This window comes from Sus scrofa, chromosome 9 (genome assembly GCF_054392235.1).
Source record: "Sus scrofa isolate SSC_HxYL_T2T_F1_AM1 chromosome 9, Sscrofa_HxYL_maternal_Yorkshire_Landrace_v2.0, whole genome shotgun sequence".
NCBI lineage: Eukaryota > Metazoa > Chordata > Mammalia > Artiodactyla > Suidae > Sus > Sus scrofa.
Window position 1 is genome coordinate 136664285 of NC_139391.1, and position 18210 is coordinate 136682494.

General features: G+C 45.9%; 2 protein-coding genes across 24 annotated transcripts in view; one reads left to right on the forward strand and one right to left on the reverse strand.

Moving 5' to 3' along the window:
- The window catches only part of RCOR3 (REST corepressor 3), a 57055-nt gene extending 55044 nt beyond the window's left edge, over nucleotides 1-2011 (reverse strand). For 13 of the 23 annotated variants that reach the window (XR_014816857.1, XR_014816859.1, XR_014816855.1 and 10 more), the window contains exons 1-2: nucleotides 1649-2011; nucleotides 1170-1226 (exon numbers count right to left, since the gene is read on the reverse strand). Coding sequence is in view for 9 of the 23 variants with exons in the window: in XM_021063871.2 (XP_020919530.1) it covers nucleotides 1170-1226; nucleotides 1649-1814 (223 nt within the window). In the remaining 14 variants the exon portion in view is untranslated. Of the gene's footprint in view, nucleotides 1-1169; nucleotides 1227-1645 lie in introns of all 23 variants that reach the window. The other 10 variants (XR_014816856.1, XR_014816858.1, XR_014816854.1 and 7 more) reach the window with 1 other exon arrangement.
- On the forward strand, nucleotides 1813-14981 carry LOC146400222 (uncharacterized). The gene is made up of 5 exons (XM_084978611.1): nucleotides 1813-1850; nucleotides 1988-2963; nucleotides 3292-3465; nucleotides 5318-5473; nucleotides 11730-14981. The coding sequence occupies exons 1-2, from the start codon at nucleotides 1813-1815 to the stop codon at nucleotides 2742-2744; spliced, it is 795 nt and encodes a 264-aa protein (XP_084834737.1). The 3' UTR covers nucleotides 2745-2963; nucleotides 3292-3465; nucleotides 5318-5473; nucleotides 11730-14981.
- The last annotated feature ends 3229 nt before the right edge of the window (nucleotides 14982-18210 follow it).

Sequence of the window (18210 nt, forward strand, 5' to 3'; positions counted from 1 at the left end):
GTGGGCAGGACAGGAAAATACCCATCTTGATACTCCACGGCCAAATAAACATGCTCTTCCCCTCAATAAAATACAAGTAAACCCTATTAGTATCTAATAGGGAATTTAAGAGTCGATAAAGACATAACATTATTATGAGTGGGCAATAAAAAAAAAAACCTGCCAAGTGCAAGAAGAGAGAGACAGAGACAGACAGAGACAGAGAGACACAGAGAGAGAAAGCCCCTACAAAGTCTGCCCAAAGGCTGAACTGAAGAGGGGCTGGGCTGGGGTGGGGAGAAGGAACCACGCTCCACTCCGAGAGGCTCCAACAAGGGCGCCTCCATATGCGGAACTCTCGCCCAATCCCCGTCCAGGCTGAAATCCCGTGACCGCCAGGGAGCCTGTTTGGAGAAAAGTAGACAGGGAGCCCGCAAGCTGGGCTGGCAGAGGACGCTGGAACCTGGCTGCTCGGGGAGAAAATGTCTCCTTGGCAGCTGCAGTCACTGTCCTGTGGTCTGACTTCCCAGGGCTGGCTCCGCAGCGAGGTGTGCCTCTGGCTTCCCCCCACCCCCTTCCCCCAATCCCTTTCGCTCCGCGGCTCCTACACTCCGCAGAGCTGTCGCCACCAAAGCTACACCACCTAGCCAAAAAGAAAGAAAAAAGAAAATCCCGGTGCGCGCCGGGCGGGCCGGGCTCGCCCACGGCTTTTGGCCGGTGACAGCAGCCCAGGGATCGTCGCCCCTGCGGAGCGCGGCCCTCCGCCCCTGGGGGCCGGCGGTGTGGCAATTGACATTTGCATGGTTCTTCCCTGCACAGCCCGCACACCCTCGCCTCCCGCTCTCGGCCCCGAAGCCGCTCCACCCCCGGCCTCCGACCCCCGAATCCGCCCAGGACTGTCTTCCTCTGTTCACCTCGGGCTCAGGGGCGGAAAGGTGATGCCATCAGCGGGCAAGTGGCCTCCAAAGGAACCATGTTAACCTTGCAATGCACACATCTGCCCACACGCCCTGTGTCACAGCCCTGCCAAGCGTGACAGCCTCCCCGCCAGAGATGCCTGCCCATCCCAGCCCCGCATCTCCTCCCAACCGCACACCCGGACCCCCAACCCCGCCCGCCCGCCACCCCTTCCACCCTAAACCAATCCCAGAAAAGGGGAGACAGGATTTTGCTTAAGCAAACAGATCTACCTGGATCAAATTCAGGGATCCGAGCTTGGTATTCGGCTCCGACTCTCATCCCAACATCTGCAAAGCAATGCCAAAAAAGAAAAAGGGGGGGGGGAGAAAGAGAAAAGAAAGAAGAAAAAGAAAAAGGAAGAGACACTTAATAAAATATGAAAATTGCTGGAGGGAGCAAAGAAGCGGCGGGTGGATGGGAAGATATTAACTCCGGGCACTCCGGGAGATGGCAGCGGATGGGGGCGGGGGGCGGGGAGCGGGGGGGGGGGGGACGAGGGCGGAGGATTGGCTGAGGGCGGAGGGACGGGGGTCGCGGGGGGTGCTGCTGCACTGCACCGGGAGTTCGAGGCTACCGCAGCGCCCGGGCTCCGAGGGGAGGGAGGGCGGGAGCGCGGCGAGGGGAGGGGAGGAGGGGAGGGGAGGGGGCTGGGGGAGGGGAGGAGAGAGGGGGGCAGGCGGGCTGGCGGGGAGGAGTTCGAGGCTACCACCGTGCTCGTCGTCGCTGCTGCAGCCGCTCTCGGGCTCCGAGAAGTGCAGCCCGCCGTTGGTGGACGAGGCGCCACTGCCACCGCCGCCCGCCGGGCTCTTGGCGCTGCCGTTGGCCGATCGGTTCTTCCCCAGTAACTCAGGCCCTTTCTCCATCATGCCGGGCATGGTAGAAGAGGGGAGGGGGAAAGGTGAGGGGAAGAGGTTGGCGTCAGGGTGAAGGGGGAGACGGCTCACGAGCGCGGGCGGGAGGGAAAGGAGGAGGAGGAGACGGCCGCGGCGGCAGCGGCGGAGGAGGAGGGTGTTAATATGGAGCCGCCATAACCGCTCCGGTCCGGCAGTAGCGCAGACGCCTCACAACAACCCGCCCCGGCCCCGCCTCCCCGCCTCCCCCTCCCCCTCCGCCCGCCGCCCGTCCCGCGCAGTCCCCGGCGCCCCTCTCGGCAGCGCCGCGCTCTACGCCGCCGCCGGTATCACTCCGCCCCGCAGGGAGGTTCCGGCCGCCCGGCGGGGGGCGAGGCGGGGGCGGGGGCGGGGGGGCGCGCCGGGAGGGGGAGGGGCGGGGAAGCCCCGCTCGCCGCCGGGCCGGGCCACCCCCGCCGAGCGCTGAGGGAAGCGCCGCAGAGGCGCGGCCGCCTCCGGGCTTCCTTCCTAGGGGGCGCTGCGGCGCGCGGGCGGAGGCGACGGAGCCGGGACTCTTTGCCCTCTCGGGGCGGAAGGAACGCGGCGGGCCTGAGACAGGGCTGGCGCGGCCTGAAGCGCCAGCGCCGGGGAGCAGCCCCCCTCTCTCCGAGGGAGCCGCGCGGCCGGAGGCCGGCCCGGCCGAGGCGGGAGCGCGACCCTTTGGCGATGCTGCGGCCGGCCGGCCGGCTGCTCGGGGTCGGGCTCCTCCGCCAGCGTCGAGCTGGAGTCGCGCGCCGGCCCGCTGTGGGGTCGGGCGTCCGAGGCCCAGCCGGCCCGAGAAGTAGGCTCGGTCCGAGCTGGACGCTGCAGGTTCTGACCTCGAAACGGGGGCCTGAGTCCTTCAAGAGCCTGGGGGCGAAGAGACGAGAAGGCGGCTGCATTTTGCTGAATGGTGGTGGTGTTTGGGGTTTTTAAAAATCCTTTCTCCCCGATTTTCCTTTTTACACTTTTTTTTCTTAAAAAAGATTTTTTTTTTTTTTTTTGTCTTTGCTCTTTTATTCGTTGGAGTGAATGCTGTCAGTGGCGAAATAAAATTAGGAAGGGGCCCTTGCCCGGCTGGCGCCTTCTCTGCGCGCTGACCTGCGGGCGAGGCTTGGGGCAGAGCTCGGCGGAGGGCGGAGGCCGCAAGTGGAGGTGAGGCCGGAGCTGCAGGCTGGCAGGGTTTCCAGCCTGGCAGGAGCTGTGCTCGGCGGTGCTTTTGTGAATTACATTAGGCGGAGGACTAGGACCCGCATCTTTCATTCACCAGAGTTGAGGACGTCCGCTCTGTGCCAGGCTGCCTGGCCCTGGGGGCTTCTTAGAGTTTTTTTCGTTTTCTGTTTTTGGAGGGTTTTGTTTTTGCTCACCAGTAAGTAGAAGGGAGGACGTCGTGTGAACATCTAATGTGCAGATGTCTGCAGAGCGGTATTTGGGGTCCACAGTAAGGTAGTCTTCAAACACTTAGAGATTGTTTCTTTTGCAGGGCCATGCAGATTGGATCAAACCAGAAATAAGGCTCTCTGTCCAGAAAAAGCCTTCACTGAAAGAAATAACGTGCTTAAGGAAGGAACGTATAAGTCAGGAATTGAGCCAAGAAAAGCCTGCGAAGTAAATATTTGGCAGGGTCCCAGTCTGAAGGGGAAAGTCTCCCGAGCAGGTACAAAACCTATCTGGATCTGGTAGTGGAGGTAGTTTCATCTCTATCAAAGCCTGATATGATTCCATTAAATGCTGAATCATACAATTAAACTTTTTAATGATCCCTTTTCTTAACAAATACAGTTCTGAACATTAATTTCCATATAGGTTTTTGGTTTTTTTTTTTAACAAGGAGAGAACATCTTAGCCAAATGAAATGAATAGTCATTTCCCTTGATAGTTATATTTTCTTTTTGAGTGAATACATCAGTGTTTTGGTTTTTTTACATAAGTTCTTTTTTGCGCGGGGGGCGGTGCAGGCACCCGCGGCATATGGAGGTTCCCAGGCTAGGGGTCGAATCAGAGCGGTCTGCAACCTACACAACAGCTCTGGGCAATGCCAGAGCCTTAACCCACTGAGCCAGGCCAGCGATCGAACCCGCAACCTCATGGTCCCTAGTTAGATTCGTTTCTGCTGCACCAGGAAGGGAACTCCTGTACAGAAGTTCTAAGGATCATGATTCATGGTGCTGTAACACAAAGACCAGACCTGAACTGAGTGAATTCACAAAGAAAAATATTCCTCTGAGGCCAGTTGATCAGCCAGCTTTTTTTTTTTTTCCATTTTTTAAAGTTTTATTGAAGTATAATTGATCTACATCAGCCAGCTTTTTCACATCCCAACTTTGCAACACCTTCCAGCCACTTATTTACAGAAAGGAATTTCTGCATAATAGACCAAGGACCAAAACACTGTGAAGATCTGGGGACTTCTGTAACTTCTGTTTATCAGTAAAACTTAAAGTGAGACTACTCCACGCTTTGCTTGAGTACAGCATAGAAGGCAGAGCAGGAAAGACTGCATTTCACTTGGGAGAAGAAGAGGTTTGGGGTATGGCATTTTAAAAGAAGAAAGCAAGTTTCTGTTTTGCCCCTGAGGAGAAACATGAGGAATAATAGGCCTTAAAATGGTATCCCACAGTTAGCAAGGACAGTATTGAAAAGGAAAAAGCCTAAGGGGAAGGTCTGTAAGGGGTTAGAGGAAGAAAAGATGAATCTGGACAAGGAAGAAAAAAGTTTTAAAGGGTTAATAAATGTCTAGTGATGCAGAGTCATGAGAAGGGTTTAAGAAAAGGCCATTGGATTTTTTAACTAGAAAATGTGGATTATTTTGTATGGTTGCTTTTTTTCCTGTATTAAAATGTTTTAATATTATTTTCATTGTATTTTAAATTTGGAGTGGCTAATGTATTTTCATAGTTCCAAAATCAAACGATACAAGAAGATATAGTTCACTATTGTACTGAATATCCCAGTGAACAAAAAGTCAAGAGAAAAATGTATAAAGATTAGGAAAAAAAATGCATAAATCTGTTACTTGGAGAAAGCATGATAGTTTCTAAATAAAATTGTAGTTTATGAACTATTAGTGTTATAATGAATTTAAAAAGTGGCTGGATACTGTCAGTATATAAAGATCAGTTATTTTTTCACACCAGCACTTAACAATTAGAAAAGGATTTTTTGTTTTGTTTTGTTTTGAGGGCCACACCCTCGGCATATGGAGGTTCCCAGTCCGGGGGTCTAGTTGGAGCTACAGCTGCCGGCCCATGCCACAGCCTCAGCAACATCAGATCTAAGCCTTGCCTGCTACCTACTGACCAAGGCCAGGGATGGAACCCACAACCTCATGGTTCCCAGTCGGATTTGTTTCCGCTGTACCATGACGGGAACTCCAAAAATGAATTTTTAAAGTAATACCAGATACAAATGCACCAAAAATTTGAAATACCTACTGTATTAGTTTCCTATGGCAGCTGTAACAAATTACCACAAACTTTGTAGCTTGAAATAAATTCATTCTCTCACAGTTCTGGAGGCCAGAATCTGAAATCAAAGTGTCAACAGGGCTATGCTCCCAGAAGCTTTAGGAGAGAATCTGTTCCTTGGCTTTTCCAATTTCTGGTGTCTGCTGGCATTCCTGGGCTTGAAGGCACAATCAGTTCATCTTCAATTGCCTTCTCTGGGTGAGTCTTGAATTTTCTTCTTCCTCTATCATGTAAAGATCTCATGCTGGAGTTCGCTTTGTGACACAACGTAAATGAATCTGACTAGGAACCTTGAGGTTTCGGGTTCGATCCCTGGCCTCTCCCTTTGGGGGTACCACCCAGCCCACTGCACTTAGAAATAAATCCTAATGAAAGATGTGGCTCAGGGTAATGAACCCGACTAAGATCCATGAGGATATGGGTTCAATCCCTAGCTTCAGTGGGGTTAAAGGATCTAGCACTGCCGTGAGCTGTGGTGAAAGTCGCGGACATGGGCTCACGTCCTGTGTTGCTGTGGCTCTGGCGTAGGCTGCCAGCCGTAACTGATTCAGAGCCTGGCCTGGAAACTTCTATATGCCACAGGTGCAGGATTAAAGAACACAAAAAAACCTCGAAGGGCCGCAAAGAGGAAAAGAAACCCATAAAAGAGACTGGGAAAAAGCAGAGCAATAAGAAGAGAACTAGGGCAGTGAATTTACCATCACCTCTGGGGGTTAGGATTTCAACCTGAATTTGGGGCAGGGGACATAAACATTCAGACCATAGCAGTATGTGTGTATTTCCTAACACACACACACACGCACGCACGCAGCTGTCTATACGTGCTCCGTGCATTTCTCAGTACATAAAAACTGTCTACCTCAGGAGATGAGGTGTCAGACTTTGGGATGAAAGGGGGACCTTATCTCTTGAGTATTCTGTTCATGGTCGGATTCTTTTGCCATATGCATATATTATTGTTTTGAGGAAACGTTGAAAGAATCACTTAATAGACAAAACACAGATAATTATAGTTTGAAATAATAATATTAAGACAATGTAGAAGTAAAGTTACAGTTAATGGAAGAGGAAAGATGGAAAGAGGATATGGTATTATCCTCATTTTACAAAAGAAAAGAAATATAAGCAAGGGGGTGATTGTAGACTACATGTTAATCCACCACTTACAGCCGGCACACAGGAGGGACCTGTTTATTCATGTCCAGGCTCGTAATGATTGTCTTTAGGACACCAGTTTGCTGAAGAGTTTGTTGATTTGCTCTTTTTCCTCCTTTATTTTTATTTTAGAAGTGCCTGTCTTGAAATAAGTGTCACTCTGAGACAGAGTCGGACAGCATGGCCAGGAGACTGTCCACTACTGAGACACTCCTGTTGGGCTAAATCTGGTGGTGGGGGCGGGGAGCAGTCCAAACTTTTTCAATAGGGAGAAGGAGCCGTGCGTGGTGGTTTTTTTCTTACGCCGCACCTGCAGCACATGGATGTTCCCAGGCTAGGGGTCTAATCAGAGCTACAGCTGCCGGCCTACACCACGGCCGTAGCAACGTGGAATCCAAGCCACGTCTGCGACCCACATCACAGCTCACGGCAACACTGGATCCTTAACCCACTCAGCAAGGCCAGGGATGGAAACTTCATCCTCGTGGATCCTAGCTGGGTTCATTTCCACTGAGCCACAATGAGAACTCCTGTTTTTGTTTTTTCATTTTTTTTTTAGAGCCACTGATCCCCAGTGAGGAGTGGAAGGAATCATGTACTCTTAAGAGCTGAAAGGAACTTTCAAGGGCTGATAACCCACTTTTCCTTTACCCCCTGGAATATATACCATTTCTGAAGCTAGTCTTAGAGCCTCCATTTAAACATGTACAGAGATAGGTAACTGCAACACAAAGTAGACTACTTTATAAATGTCTAAGGTTTAGAAAATATCTTTTTTGTACCCCCAAATTCAACCACATATAAGAAAACCTCTAATACCACTCTCTTAAAGTGAAAATGTATTTCTTTTCATGTTAAAGATATCCAGAAGTAGGCAATCCTGGGCTGAAATGACAACTGCCATGAAGGTCTGTCTTTTGTCCCACCCCTCTGCCATTCCTAGAGTGTCACTTTGGCCCTCATGATCCAGAATGGCTGTTGGAGGGCCAGTCATCACAACCACACTGCTCACAGCAGGACAGAGGAAGAAGGGCACACCCATTCTTTTTAAGGAGCTTTTCTAGGAGTACTGCACACTATTTATGCTGGCATATCAATGTTCAGACCTTAGTCATATGGCCCAGTACCCTCAAAGGAGGCTGGGAAATGTCCAAGTGCTCTGCTAAAAATCAGGCCTTGTAGCTAAGGATGAAGGGAGAGAATGAGGTCTGAGGCAGCTCGCAAGCTCCGTCACACTGCTGACAGCAGTTAGGGAAACAGCAATATGTCCACTTCAGCTTCTCTCTTAAGATAAACATCGTTCTCTGGCAAATCCAGTGATACTGTTTTCAGATCCTTCACCTTTTCGACTGTCCTATTAACATGCTCTAGTTTGTACCTAAAATGAGACACCCCCCCCACACCCAACTCTGAGATCTGATTGGGGCAAAATCTATTGGAAATCTTTTGACCCTTTTTCTTTACACCGTATTTTTTTTTTATTAATCCATCCTAAAATTAGCTTTCATGACAACAGTGTCACATGGTTCCTGAATCTGGAATCAGCTGCATCCTCTGGGCTTTTACATTTGTTATGCTGTATCCTGGTCTCTCCCCATTTAGACTCCCTTAGATTTTTTTTAATTTTCTTCCCCCACACTTCCTCCTCAGTAAATTAATATAAAAGGATTGCCATTTAATTTCACCTGGCTTGTTTTAGCTTCTCTGAAGTGTTTCAGAACTTTTCGAATTCTAACTTTCTTACCTAATATATCCATGTGACTTGGCTGTGGGCATTCATACCTGTGATAAATGAAATTTCTCTTTAAGGGCAGAAATAGTGTCTTAATTTATATTCTCAGCATTGGGTACAGTGCCTGTGCATAGTGGATGTTTGTATTTATCTTTCTCTTTCTGGCTTACTTCACTTAGTATGAGAATCTCTAGTTGCATCCATGTTGATGTAAATGGCATTATTTCATTCTTTTCCATGGCTGAGTAGTATTCCATTGTGTGTATGTTTCACATCTTATTAATCCATTCTTCTGTCACTGTCGATGGACATTTAGGTTGAGAAACATCTTTTTTAAAAAATGTATATATATAATATTTCTTTATTTCATGTAGTGTTTATGTTTGTTTGTAACACTTTGTTTTACCTGCAAACGACTCATATTAGACTAATGATTTATATTTAATGTTTAAATTTTCATAATTTTTCATTTTATTTAATAGATTATTTAAAAATTTAATGCATTACTTAGTCTTACATTTTACTTTTATGAGTTAAAAACTTCAAAAAAATACTAGTATTTTAGTTGTTATTTGAATTCAATATCTCAGTTCTACTATTAGTCATATCCTTTGGTATTGAAATGATTTTTTTTTTTTTATCTTTATTTTGCCTTTTCTACGGCCGCTCCTGCGGCATATGGAGGTTCCCAGGCTAGGGGTCCAGTTGGACCTGTAGCTGCCGGCCTACACCACAGCCACAGCGACGCAGGATCTGAGCCGAGTCTGCGACCTACACCACAGCTCACGGCAATGCCAGATCGTAAACCCACTGAGCAAGGCCAGGGATTGAACCCGCAACCTCATGGTTGCTAGTTGGATTCATTAGCCACTGCACCACAACGGGAACTCCTGCAATAATTTTTTTTAAAGATGCAGTTCTCTCATAATATCATCTCTGATTACACCCTGAGAAACTATGGGTTTATTCAAGTAGATTGGGCAGACCTGGTGATAATAACCACAATTAAAATTATGTATTTGACTCCCTCTATTGTGTCACAACGCCGTTGAATATTTATAAAACAGCAAGTAATTTTCTTTCTTTTTTTTTTTTTTTTAATGGCTGCTCCTATGGCGTATGGGACTTCCCATGTTGGGGGTTGAATCAGAGCTGCAGCTGCAGGCCTACACCACAGCCATGGCAACACAGGGTCTGAGCTGCATCTCTGACCAAAGCAGCTTGTGGCAATGCTGGATCCTTAACCCACCAAGCGAGGCCAGGGATTGAACCTTGCATCCTCACAGAGACAATGTCAGTTCCTTAACCTGCTGAGCCACAACAGGAACTCAGGAAGTATCTCAGTTAACTCAGTGTGAGAATCTCTAGTTGTGTTGTCCATGTCGATGTAAGAAATATTCCTTTCAGGTTTGTTGAGTGTTTGTTTAGTATGAGGAAGGACCTTAAAGCTGCACCAACTCTGGATATTACAACAAAATTGAGTTGTGGACATTCCCAGGGACAGACTGTTTTTCCCAAAGGTCAGCTAGCGCTGCCTCATTTTCCATTAACTTCCACCGTGTCTAAAATTGAGAACCATCTGTGCTACGTAAGAAAAAAAGTGTAGTCCTTCTGCTATAATAATTTTGAAATTTAATATAAAGTCTCTACTTATAAAAGTCACTTTAGAAGTTCCCGTCGTGGCGCAGTGGTTAACGAATCCGACTAGGAACCATGAGGTTGCGGGTTCGGTCCCTGCCCTTGCTCAGTGGGTTAAGGATCTGGCGTTGCCGTGAGCTGTGGTGTAGGTCGCAGACGCGGCTCGAATCCCACGTTGCTGTGGCTCTGGCGTAGGCCAGTGGCTGCAGCTCCGATTCAACCCCTAGCCTGGGAACCTCCATATGCCGCGGGAGCGGCCCAAGAAATAGCAACAACAACAACAACAAAAGACAAAAAAAAGACCAAAAAAAAAAAAAAATCACTTTAAAATTGTTTAAATCTCATTTAAAATGGAAAAACTCCATTTGATTATTTTCTTAGCATCTAACTCAAGCAGCTTACTCATGATCAAAATAAGGTCATGTATATGGAAGCAACATGTAAACTTAAAATGCTACACAAAAGAATCCAAGAGCTACGGTTAAAGACATGAAATATCCTCTTCTTCTCTTCCCCAGAGGGAAGCACCCTAAATCTGCTAACCTGTCTTAGTAGGTTTTCATTTCTAACCACATAAACTTTTTTTGTTGTTGTTTTATTTGTTTTGGAGGCCATAGCTGCAGCATATGAAAGTTCCCAGGCTAGTGATTGAATCAGAGCTGCAGCTGCTGGCCTATGCCACAGCCACAGCAAACAGCAACACCAGATCTGAGCCTGGTCCATGACCTACACCACAGCTCATGGCCACAGTGGATCCTTAACCCACCGAGTAGGGCCAGGGATCGAAATGGCATCCTCATGGATACTAGTTGGGTTATTAACCTGCTGAGCTGCAGTGGGAGCTCCTGGATGCTGTTTTTTGAAACACCATTAAATTGCAGGCAGAAATATAGCCCTACACTGACCCTTTAGATCAAACATGTCCTCATTCCAGGCTGGACACACCTCCTAGGCCTGCCTTACAAGTCTAGTTTTTAGAGAGCGGGTGTATTCTTGGCTCATTTCCTTTTTTCTCATTGTAGCATTAGGTCAGGCATGCGATCTTTCTCTGTAACTTTTCTTTGAAAGCACCAACAGAGTTAGCTTCACAATTATTTTAAATAATAGGGACTACTTAGCCCTCTTCCCTTTCACCACCGAGAAAAATATGCCAAGTTTTAATGTTGGGAGAAGCTTCATTTCCTTAGTACTCATGGACAGAAATTATTTACACTTGTCAGAAACCCACTATCTACAGACTTCTAAGTAGCTTATTTGTAGTGAGAACTTTAAGAGGTTATGTTATACTTAGTTACTTCAAAACTCCTTTTCTATAGCAGAGGCTACTAAATTAGCATTATTACAGCATCGAACCTTGGAGCATCCCAGTTAACAGTGACTTGTTCTTGATCCACTCACTCTCACTACACCATCTTTGAGCATAAGGCCATTTATCTGGATAATGAACAGTTGAGGGGAACAGCATTTATGTGACTAATAATTGAAGAAAGAACAGTTGAAGGAAACTTTTTCACCTTGCATCATACTAAGAATTGGGGAGTTTAAGCCAATCACTTGAGCTCTGCATAAATGACTGGAAAATTCAAGTACATATTGATTAAATCCCTGCTTAAAGTTATCCCATAATAAATATGAATTGTACTATACATTGTTCACTGAATAGCAAATATTTGTTGAATGCATACTGTGTGCCAAGTACCACTCTTAGTAGATATCCCTGTTCTTGTCGAGGTTACATTTTAGAAACAGGAGGACAATGAATAATAAACAAATGTAAAATATATATACACAAAATATTATATATAGTGTATGTATATTTATATGTATACATATTAGGATGCATAATATACATGATTATTAGAATGTGATTTATGCTGTAGAAAAAAATTTATTTTTTTATTTTTAATTTTTATTTTTTTGCTTTTTTAGGGTCACACCCATGGCCTTTAGAAGTTCCCCTGAGGCTAGGGGTCTAATCAGAGATACAGCTGTCGGCCTACACCACAGCCACAGCAACACAGGATCTGAGCCTCGTCTGTGACCTACTGCACAGCTCACGGCAATGCCAGATCCTTAACCCACTGAGCGAGACCAGGGATCGAACCGGCAACTTCATGGTTCCTAGTGGGATTTGTTTCCACTGCTCCACAACTGGAACTCCAGAAAACAAATTTTAAGTAGGGCATGATAAGGGGCTTTGAGAATTCTAAAAGTGTATAGTTTTCAATTTTATATAGGATGTTCAAAGTGAGTCTAGCAAGCTAGTTGAATTTGAGAAGATTCAAAGAAGTGAGTCATGAAGATACCAGGGAAAGAACATTCCTGGCAGAGGAAACGGCTGTGCAAAGGCCTCAAGAGGATGGCAAGCCTGGCATTTTCAGGGAAGAGCCAGGAAGCCAGGATGGCCTGAGTGGAGGATGAGAGGAAGAGAGCAGGAGAGGAGCTCAGAGAATAGGGTGGAGGGTGGTAGTGGAACAAGATCCTGGAGAATCATGGGGTTTTTTTCATAAGGACTTTGTCTTTTTTACTCCTAGTGAAATGGGGAAACATTGGAGGGTTTTGATTGGAGGAGTGATGTGATCAGTTTTATGTTTTATTTTTTTCATTTTAGGGCCGTACCCACGGCATATGGACGTCCCAGGCTAGGGGTGGAATCAGAGCTGTAGCCGCTGGCCTATGCCACATCCAAGCCATGTCTGCGACCTATGCCACAGCTCATGGCCACACCAGATCCCCAACCCACTGGACGAGGCCAGGGATCCAACCTGTGTCCTCATGGATGCTAGTCAGGCTCGTTTCTGCTGAACCACGACGGAACTCTGGTTTTATATTTTAAAGGGGCCACAGTGGCGTCCATGTTGAGAACCCTGTACAGAGCAAGGATAAACATCGCAAGGCTGTAGGAAGCTCCTGCAGAGATCCAGGGCAGAGCCGATGGTGCCTCCGACCAGGATGACAGCAGTGGAGTTATCAGTTGGATGCTGAATAAGCTTTTGTTTTGTTTTGTTTTGCGTTTGGTTTGGTTGGGGTTTTTTTGTTTGTTTTTTAGGGCTGCACCTGTGACATATGGAGGTTCTCATGCTAGGGCTTGAATCAGAGCTGCAGCTGGCCATAACCACAGCAACATGGGATCTGAGCCACATCTGTGACCTATAGACGGCAACACCAGATCTTTAACCCACTGAACGAGGCCAGGCATCGAACCTGCATCCTCATGGCTACTGGTTGGGTTCCTTACTGCCAAGCCACAGTGGGAACTCCTGAATAAGTTTTGAAGATACAGCCACTGTGATTGTTATGAGACATGATGGAGGCAGTGAATCAAAAATAATTCCAAAGTGTTTATCTGAGCAAGTGAAAACATGAAAATGTTATCAACTGAGGTGGGGGAGGCTAGAGGTGGAGTAGGTTTGGGGAAGTTATGGTCTTGTTGAGTTTGAGATTCCTATTAAATACCTGTGAGATATTCAAGTTGAGATGTGGAGCAGACAGGTATACAAGTCTGGAGAGATGCCTAGTCTTGGTCTATAAATTTGAGACATGTAATTTGCGGGGCCCAGTGCAACATAAAAAGGAGAGCCCCTTGTTAAACTATTAAGAATTTTCAAGATTGCGACAGCAGAGCATTAACAAAGTATGGGGTTCTCCTTAGGGAGACGTGGTTGTGCACCCATGAAACTGACCTTGTTTGGGAGTCATGGACATATGCATGATATTTAAAGCCATGAGATTGAATGAGATCATCAAAGGAATGAGATCATCAAAGGATGGAGAAGAGGACCAGGTACTGACCTCTGGGGCGCCCTGGGATGAAGAGATGGAGGGGAAGAGGAGAAGCCAGCCCAATAAAATGAAAGGTGGGAGGAAAACCAGGACATGCCCTGTCCTGGAAGCCAAGAGAGAAGGTGGAGGCGGGGAGGACCACCAGCTTCATCGAATGCTGCTGAGCCGTTAACGTGAGGACAGGGAACCACCCACTGGCTCTAGCAATGGCTAAACTTTCAGCAGCAATACATTGTAATATTTTAATAAGAAGCTGGGCAAAACTACTGAGAGTATTACGAACCACACAATGTAATTATTGAAAATAAGTTTTTGATACTATGTGGCAATAGACGTGGCCTATATTCCACATTTATAAAACCTCCCCTGAAATAGAGCCCATTCCAGTAAGTCACCATTATGTGAGTAAATTATTTTGGTAGATTTTGGGCATATAAAGTAATAATACATTTTAAATGAGGTCAGAAGAGGATTTCCTGAAGCTTTCCCAGTTTTAGGGGGAGAGTAAGTTTCTTGGCCAATATCAGGTATTTATAAGGTCCCCCGAAACCTCATCTGAAAACAACATTTTATTAAAATTTTTGAATTCCTCAGATCATGGACATGGAGGACAGACTTGTGTTTGCCAGGGGGAGGGGGAGACAGGGGAACTGACAGGGAGTTTGGGGTTGGTGGATGCAGACTGTTACCTTTGGAATGGGTGGGTGATGGGGTGCTGGTACAGCACAGGGAACTGGACCCTGTCTCAGGTAAGAACCTTATGGGGAAAAAAACAAAACAGGCGTAGGTGGCTGGGTCACTCTGCTGTACAGCAGAAACTGAAGGAACATTGTAACAGAAATCAACTGTACTGTAACAAAAATTTTAAAAGTCAATCAAATACTAAAAAAAGAAATTTTAAATACTAATTATCCCCCTTTCTTAGTTTCTGTTGCATTTGTCATCATATTATCTCAGAAAATATTGGTAAGAGGCTGTTTATGGAAGGGCTTTGAAACAAGAAGAAAAGTCTTCCCAACCTTGGACTTAAGATAACTTTATGTATCAAATCTGCAGGCATCCAGGGAGCTATTCAAGAACAAAGCTTTACCTGTTACAGGTTCTTATGCATTTAATACATTGTATGCTAAGACTAAAAAGTTTTAACAAGCTTCTGACTTTTGATTAAAACTCTTTTGTAGGGTTTTTCATAAAAACATTCTGTAACCCAGAGAGTTAAGTAAGACCTTTTTTGTTTTTATTGTTTTTATTTATTTATTTATTTATTTTTAAGGTTTTTATTTTTTCCATTATAGTTGATTTATCATTTTTTTTTTGTTAACTTCTGTATTTTTTTAATTGTTTTTGTATGGAGACTTTTAATTTTTATTAAAAAATTTTTACTATAGTTGATTTACAGTGGTGGTTTGTGTTTGTTTTATTTTGAATAATGAGCTGGTCTTTGAAAAGTATTCTTCCAGGAGTTCCTGTCGTGGCGCAGTGGTTAACGAATCCGACTAGGAACCATGAGCTTGCAGGTTCGGTCCCTGCCCTTACTCAGTGGGTTAACGATCCGGCGTTGCCGTGAGCTGCGGTGTAGGTTGCAGACGCGGCTCGGATCCCGCGTTGCTGTGGCTCTGGCGTAGGCCGGTGGCTACAGCTCCGATTTGACCCCTAGCCTGGGAACCTCCGTATGCCGCGGGAGCGGCCCAAGAAATAGCAACAACAAAGACAAAAAGACAAAAAAAAAAAAAAAAAAGTATTCTTCCAGAAACCTAAAGCTTTGATGACTGCTTCCGGGTTTTGATCTATTTCTGTGGTTAACAGTATACCTCAGTAGCAGGCATCGAAGAGGTAGTGTGCACCTAGGAAATAATTCTGTTTTTGCACTGAAAATAGGATTTGCCTTTACAGATAGAATACATTTATATTTCAAAAAGCAAAGGAAATTCTGCAAAGGACTCTTCTGCCACATCCAGACCCGGCTTATCCAGTCTATCATCTTCAGTGACGTCTCTGCCAGTTATCCTGGATCGTCAGATAAATTCTTCTCTGTGGACATTTGAAGCACGAGGAGGAATGCATGATTAACTTTTAGAGATGAGCAGTCTAGAATACACGAACTGTAGATTATTATGTCTAAAATATCTTTTTCTGAAGAGCAGAGGCTGTGGTCATCGGGATGAACAAAACTGAGTAAGCAGATGGGAGCTGCTTCAGGGAGTGTTGGGAGCTCAAGCTGTGTGAGAGGGGCTCAAAGCCCAGGGTGCTAGATGGTGCCAGGTAAGCCCGGTGCCTGCCGTCCTCAAAGAGGCTGTCGGGATTCAGTTCACCTTGCCGCTCATCCCTGTTTCACTAATCCACACCTAACTTTATTATCCTCGATGTGAAGACGTTACCTTCTTTCTCTCTCCACATCATTTCACTGCATCCTTAGGAGCTCCTAGTCCGCAAATTGCACTAGCATTGTCTTAGACTGGGAACTTATCTCCAGGTCTCGTGTAACCAAAGCCTGGCTCTCCCCTCTTCTGTGGACATTTCCACTAGTGGCTATTCTTACACTCAGCTGCGGAGGAAGGAGGACATTTTATCGGCCCATAGGTGGGCTCTGCACCTTCTTGCAGGGCGCACAGACCGCCTCTTGCTTTTCGGATTCTCTTAGCATGCAGAGCCCGACTCTGCTCGGCACCATCCTTCGGGCTCAGCCACCCTGCCAGAGGGGGTGTTCTCTTTTTTTCTGGCTATCAAGAGGCATGCAGTTCTTGGTGGGCATGTTTAATAGGTAAAGTTTATAGTGAGTTTAATTGTGAAAGGTCATGTTTTGATCTCTACGTCACCTTTCATTTTTGGTAATATAAATTTCTAATGTATATTCAAGTTTTTGAGTATATAGGAGAAAGTGACCAATCAAAACATTTGCCTTTTGGTATGTTATCAACCATCCTATGGATTTTGGGGGGGTCTATATTATTCACTTGGAGGTACTTGACTACTTTCTATCCAAGTGTATTTTTGGTAGATTTGGACTATATCTTTACTAAATTTTGCTCCCTAAATCAATCTTGAACCCCTTGAGTTGCCACACTACCATGCTAATGTGACAGTTCCCGAGCACTCCCGAGTCCTTGGAGGGATTCTGATGGATGCTTTCTCTGAAATCTGGTAAAAGTATTCTCTTTCCTTATGCAGCAAAGACATGTAATATTATTTCTAATATTCTTTTTTTTTTTTTTTTTTTTTTTTTTTGCCTTTTCTAGGGCCACTCCCGTGGCATATGGAGGTTCCCAGGCTAGGGGTCTAATTGGAGCTGTTGCTGCTGGCCTACGCCAGAGCCACAGCAACACAGGATCAGAGCTGTGTCTGTGACTTACACCACAGCTCACGGCAACGCCGGATCCTTAACCCCCTGAGCAAGGCCAGGGATCAAACCCACAACCTCATGGTTCCTAGTCGGATTTGTTAACCACTGCGCCACGACAGGAACTCCAGAACTCTCTCTTCTCTACATTCCCTTCCTGGAAATAGGGCCTGCCCCAGACCCTCTCAGACTCATCTGTAGCTTGCTCATGTGTCCCGGATTGCAGTTCCTCTGCTATTCCCAAATAATCTCGTCTCTGTGCATTTACCTCTCTATTTAGGTTGACAAGTAAATTCAGTGAGCATCTAAGATTATTCTCTTCCTGTCTTTTTCTAACGTCTTCAGAATTCATTTTCACATTTACTCCAGATTTTTGCCAGCATAAATTCGCAACGTCTTGCAATTATTAGGAGCTAAATTCCTTTTCTTCTTGCTTAAATTTGTAATTATCTCTCAGGGAATTTCTGGCATTGCCAGATATTGTCTGATTCTAACTCAGCATCATCCCTGCCCTTCTAAGAGCTCCCTTGTGTTACAATACCCAGAATCTACAAACTACGTTTCCCAGAATCTACAAACTACGTTTCCTTGCCAGCAGAGTGATAGTTTTGATTCTTCTAATAAGAGTGATTTATGATAGATTTTGGAAAGGTGGAAGACAGCAGAAATCATTATTGTTCAACTTCAGCAAGCAGGCATGTGGTCTTCAGCAGGCCTCAGATGTGAGATTTTGCAGTGGCTTCTAGGCTCTCTGCTGAGCTCCATCTGCTTTGTGCACTAGGGTGTTGAGATCACTGGTAGCAGTTTCCTGTGATTCCTGCAGTTTTCTGATGTCCAGAGGCAACTGATGGCCTTCCCTGTCCACTGCCCTCTTCAGTGCTTTCAAGTTTTGTAGGAGTTCCCACTGTGGCACAGTGGGTTAAGAATCTGACCACAGTGGCTCAGATCACTGCAGAGGTGCGGGTTCAATCCCCAGTCTGGTGCAGTGGGTTAAAGGATCTGGCGTTGCCGCAGCTGCAGCATAGGTCACAGCTGCAGCTGGAATTCAGTCCCTGGCCTGGGAACTTCCATGTGCTACAGGTGTGCCCCCACCCTTCCAAAAAAAGTTTTGTAAACACTTAATTCCTTTTGTTAATACTTTCCTTAAATGCCTAGAGTGGTTTCTGATTCCTGACTACAGACTGATAGAATATGATCTGACTCTAGCTACTGACAACTGTTGAGGTATGGTCACCAATCAGAGCAGATGCTAAGCTAATCAATATAGATTCCAGGTATGAGCAACCAGTC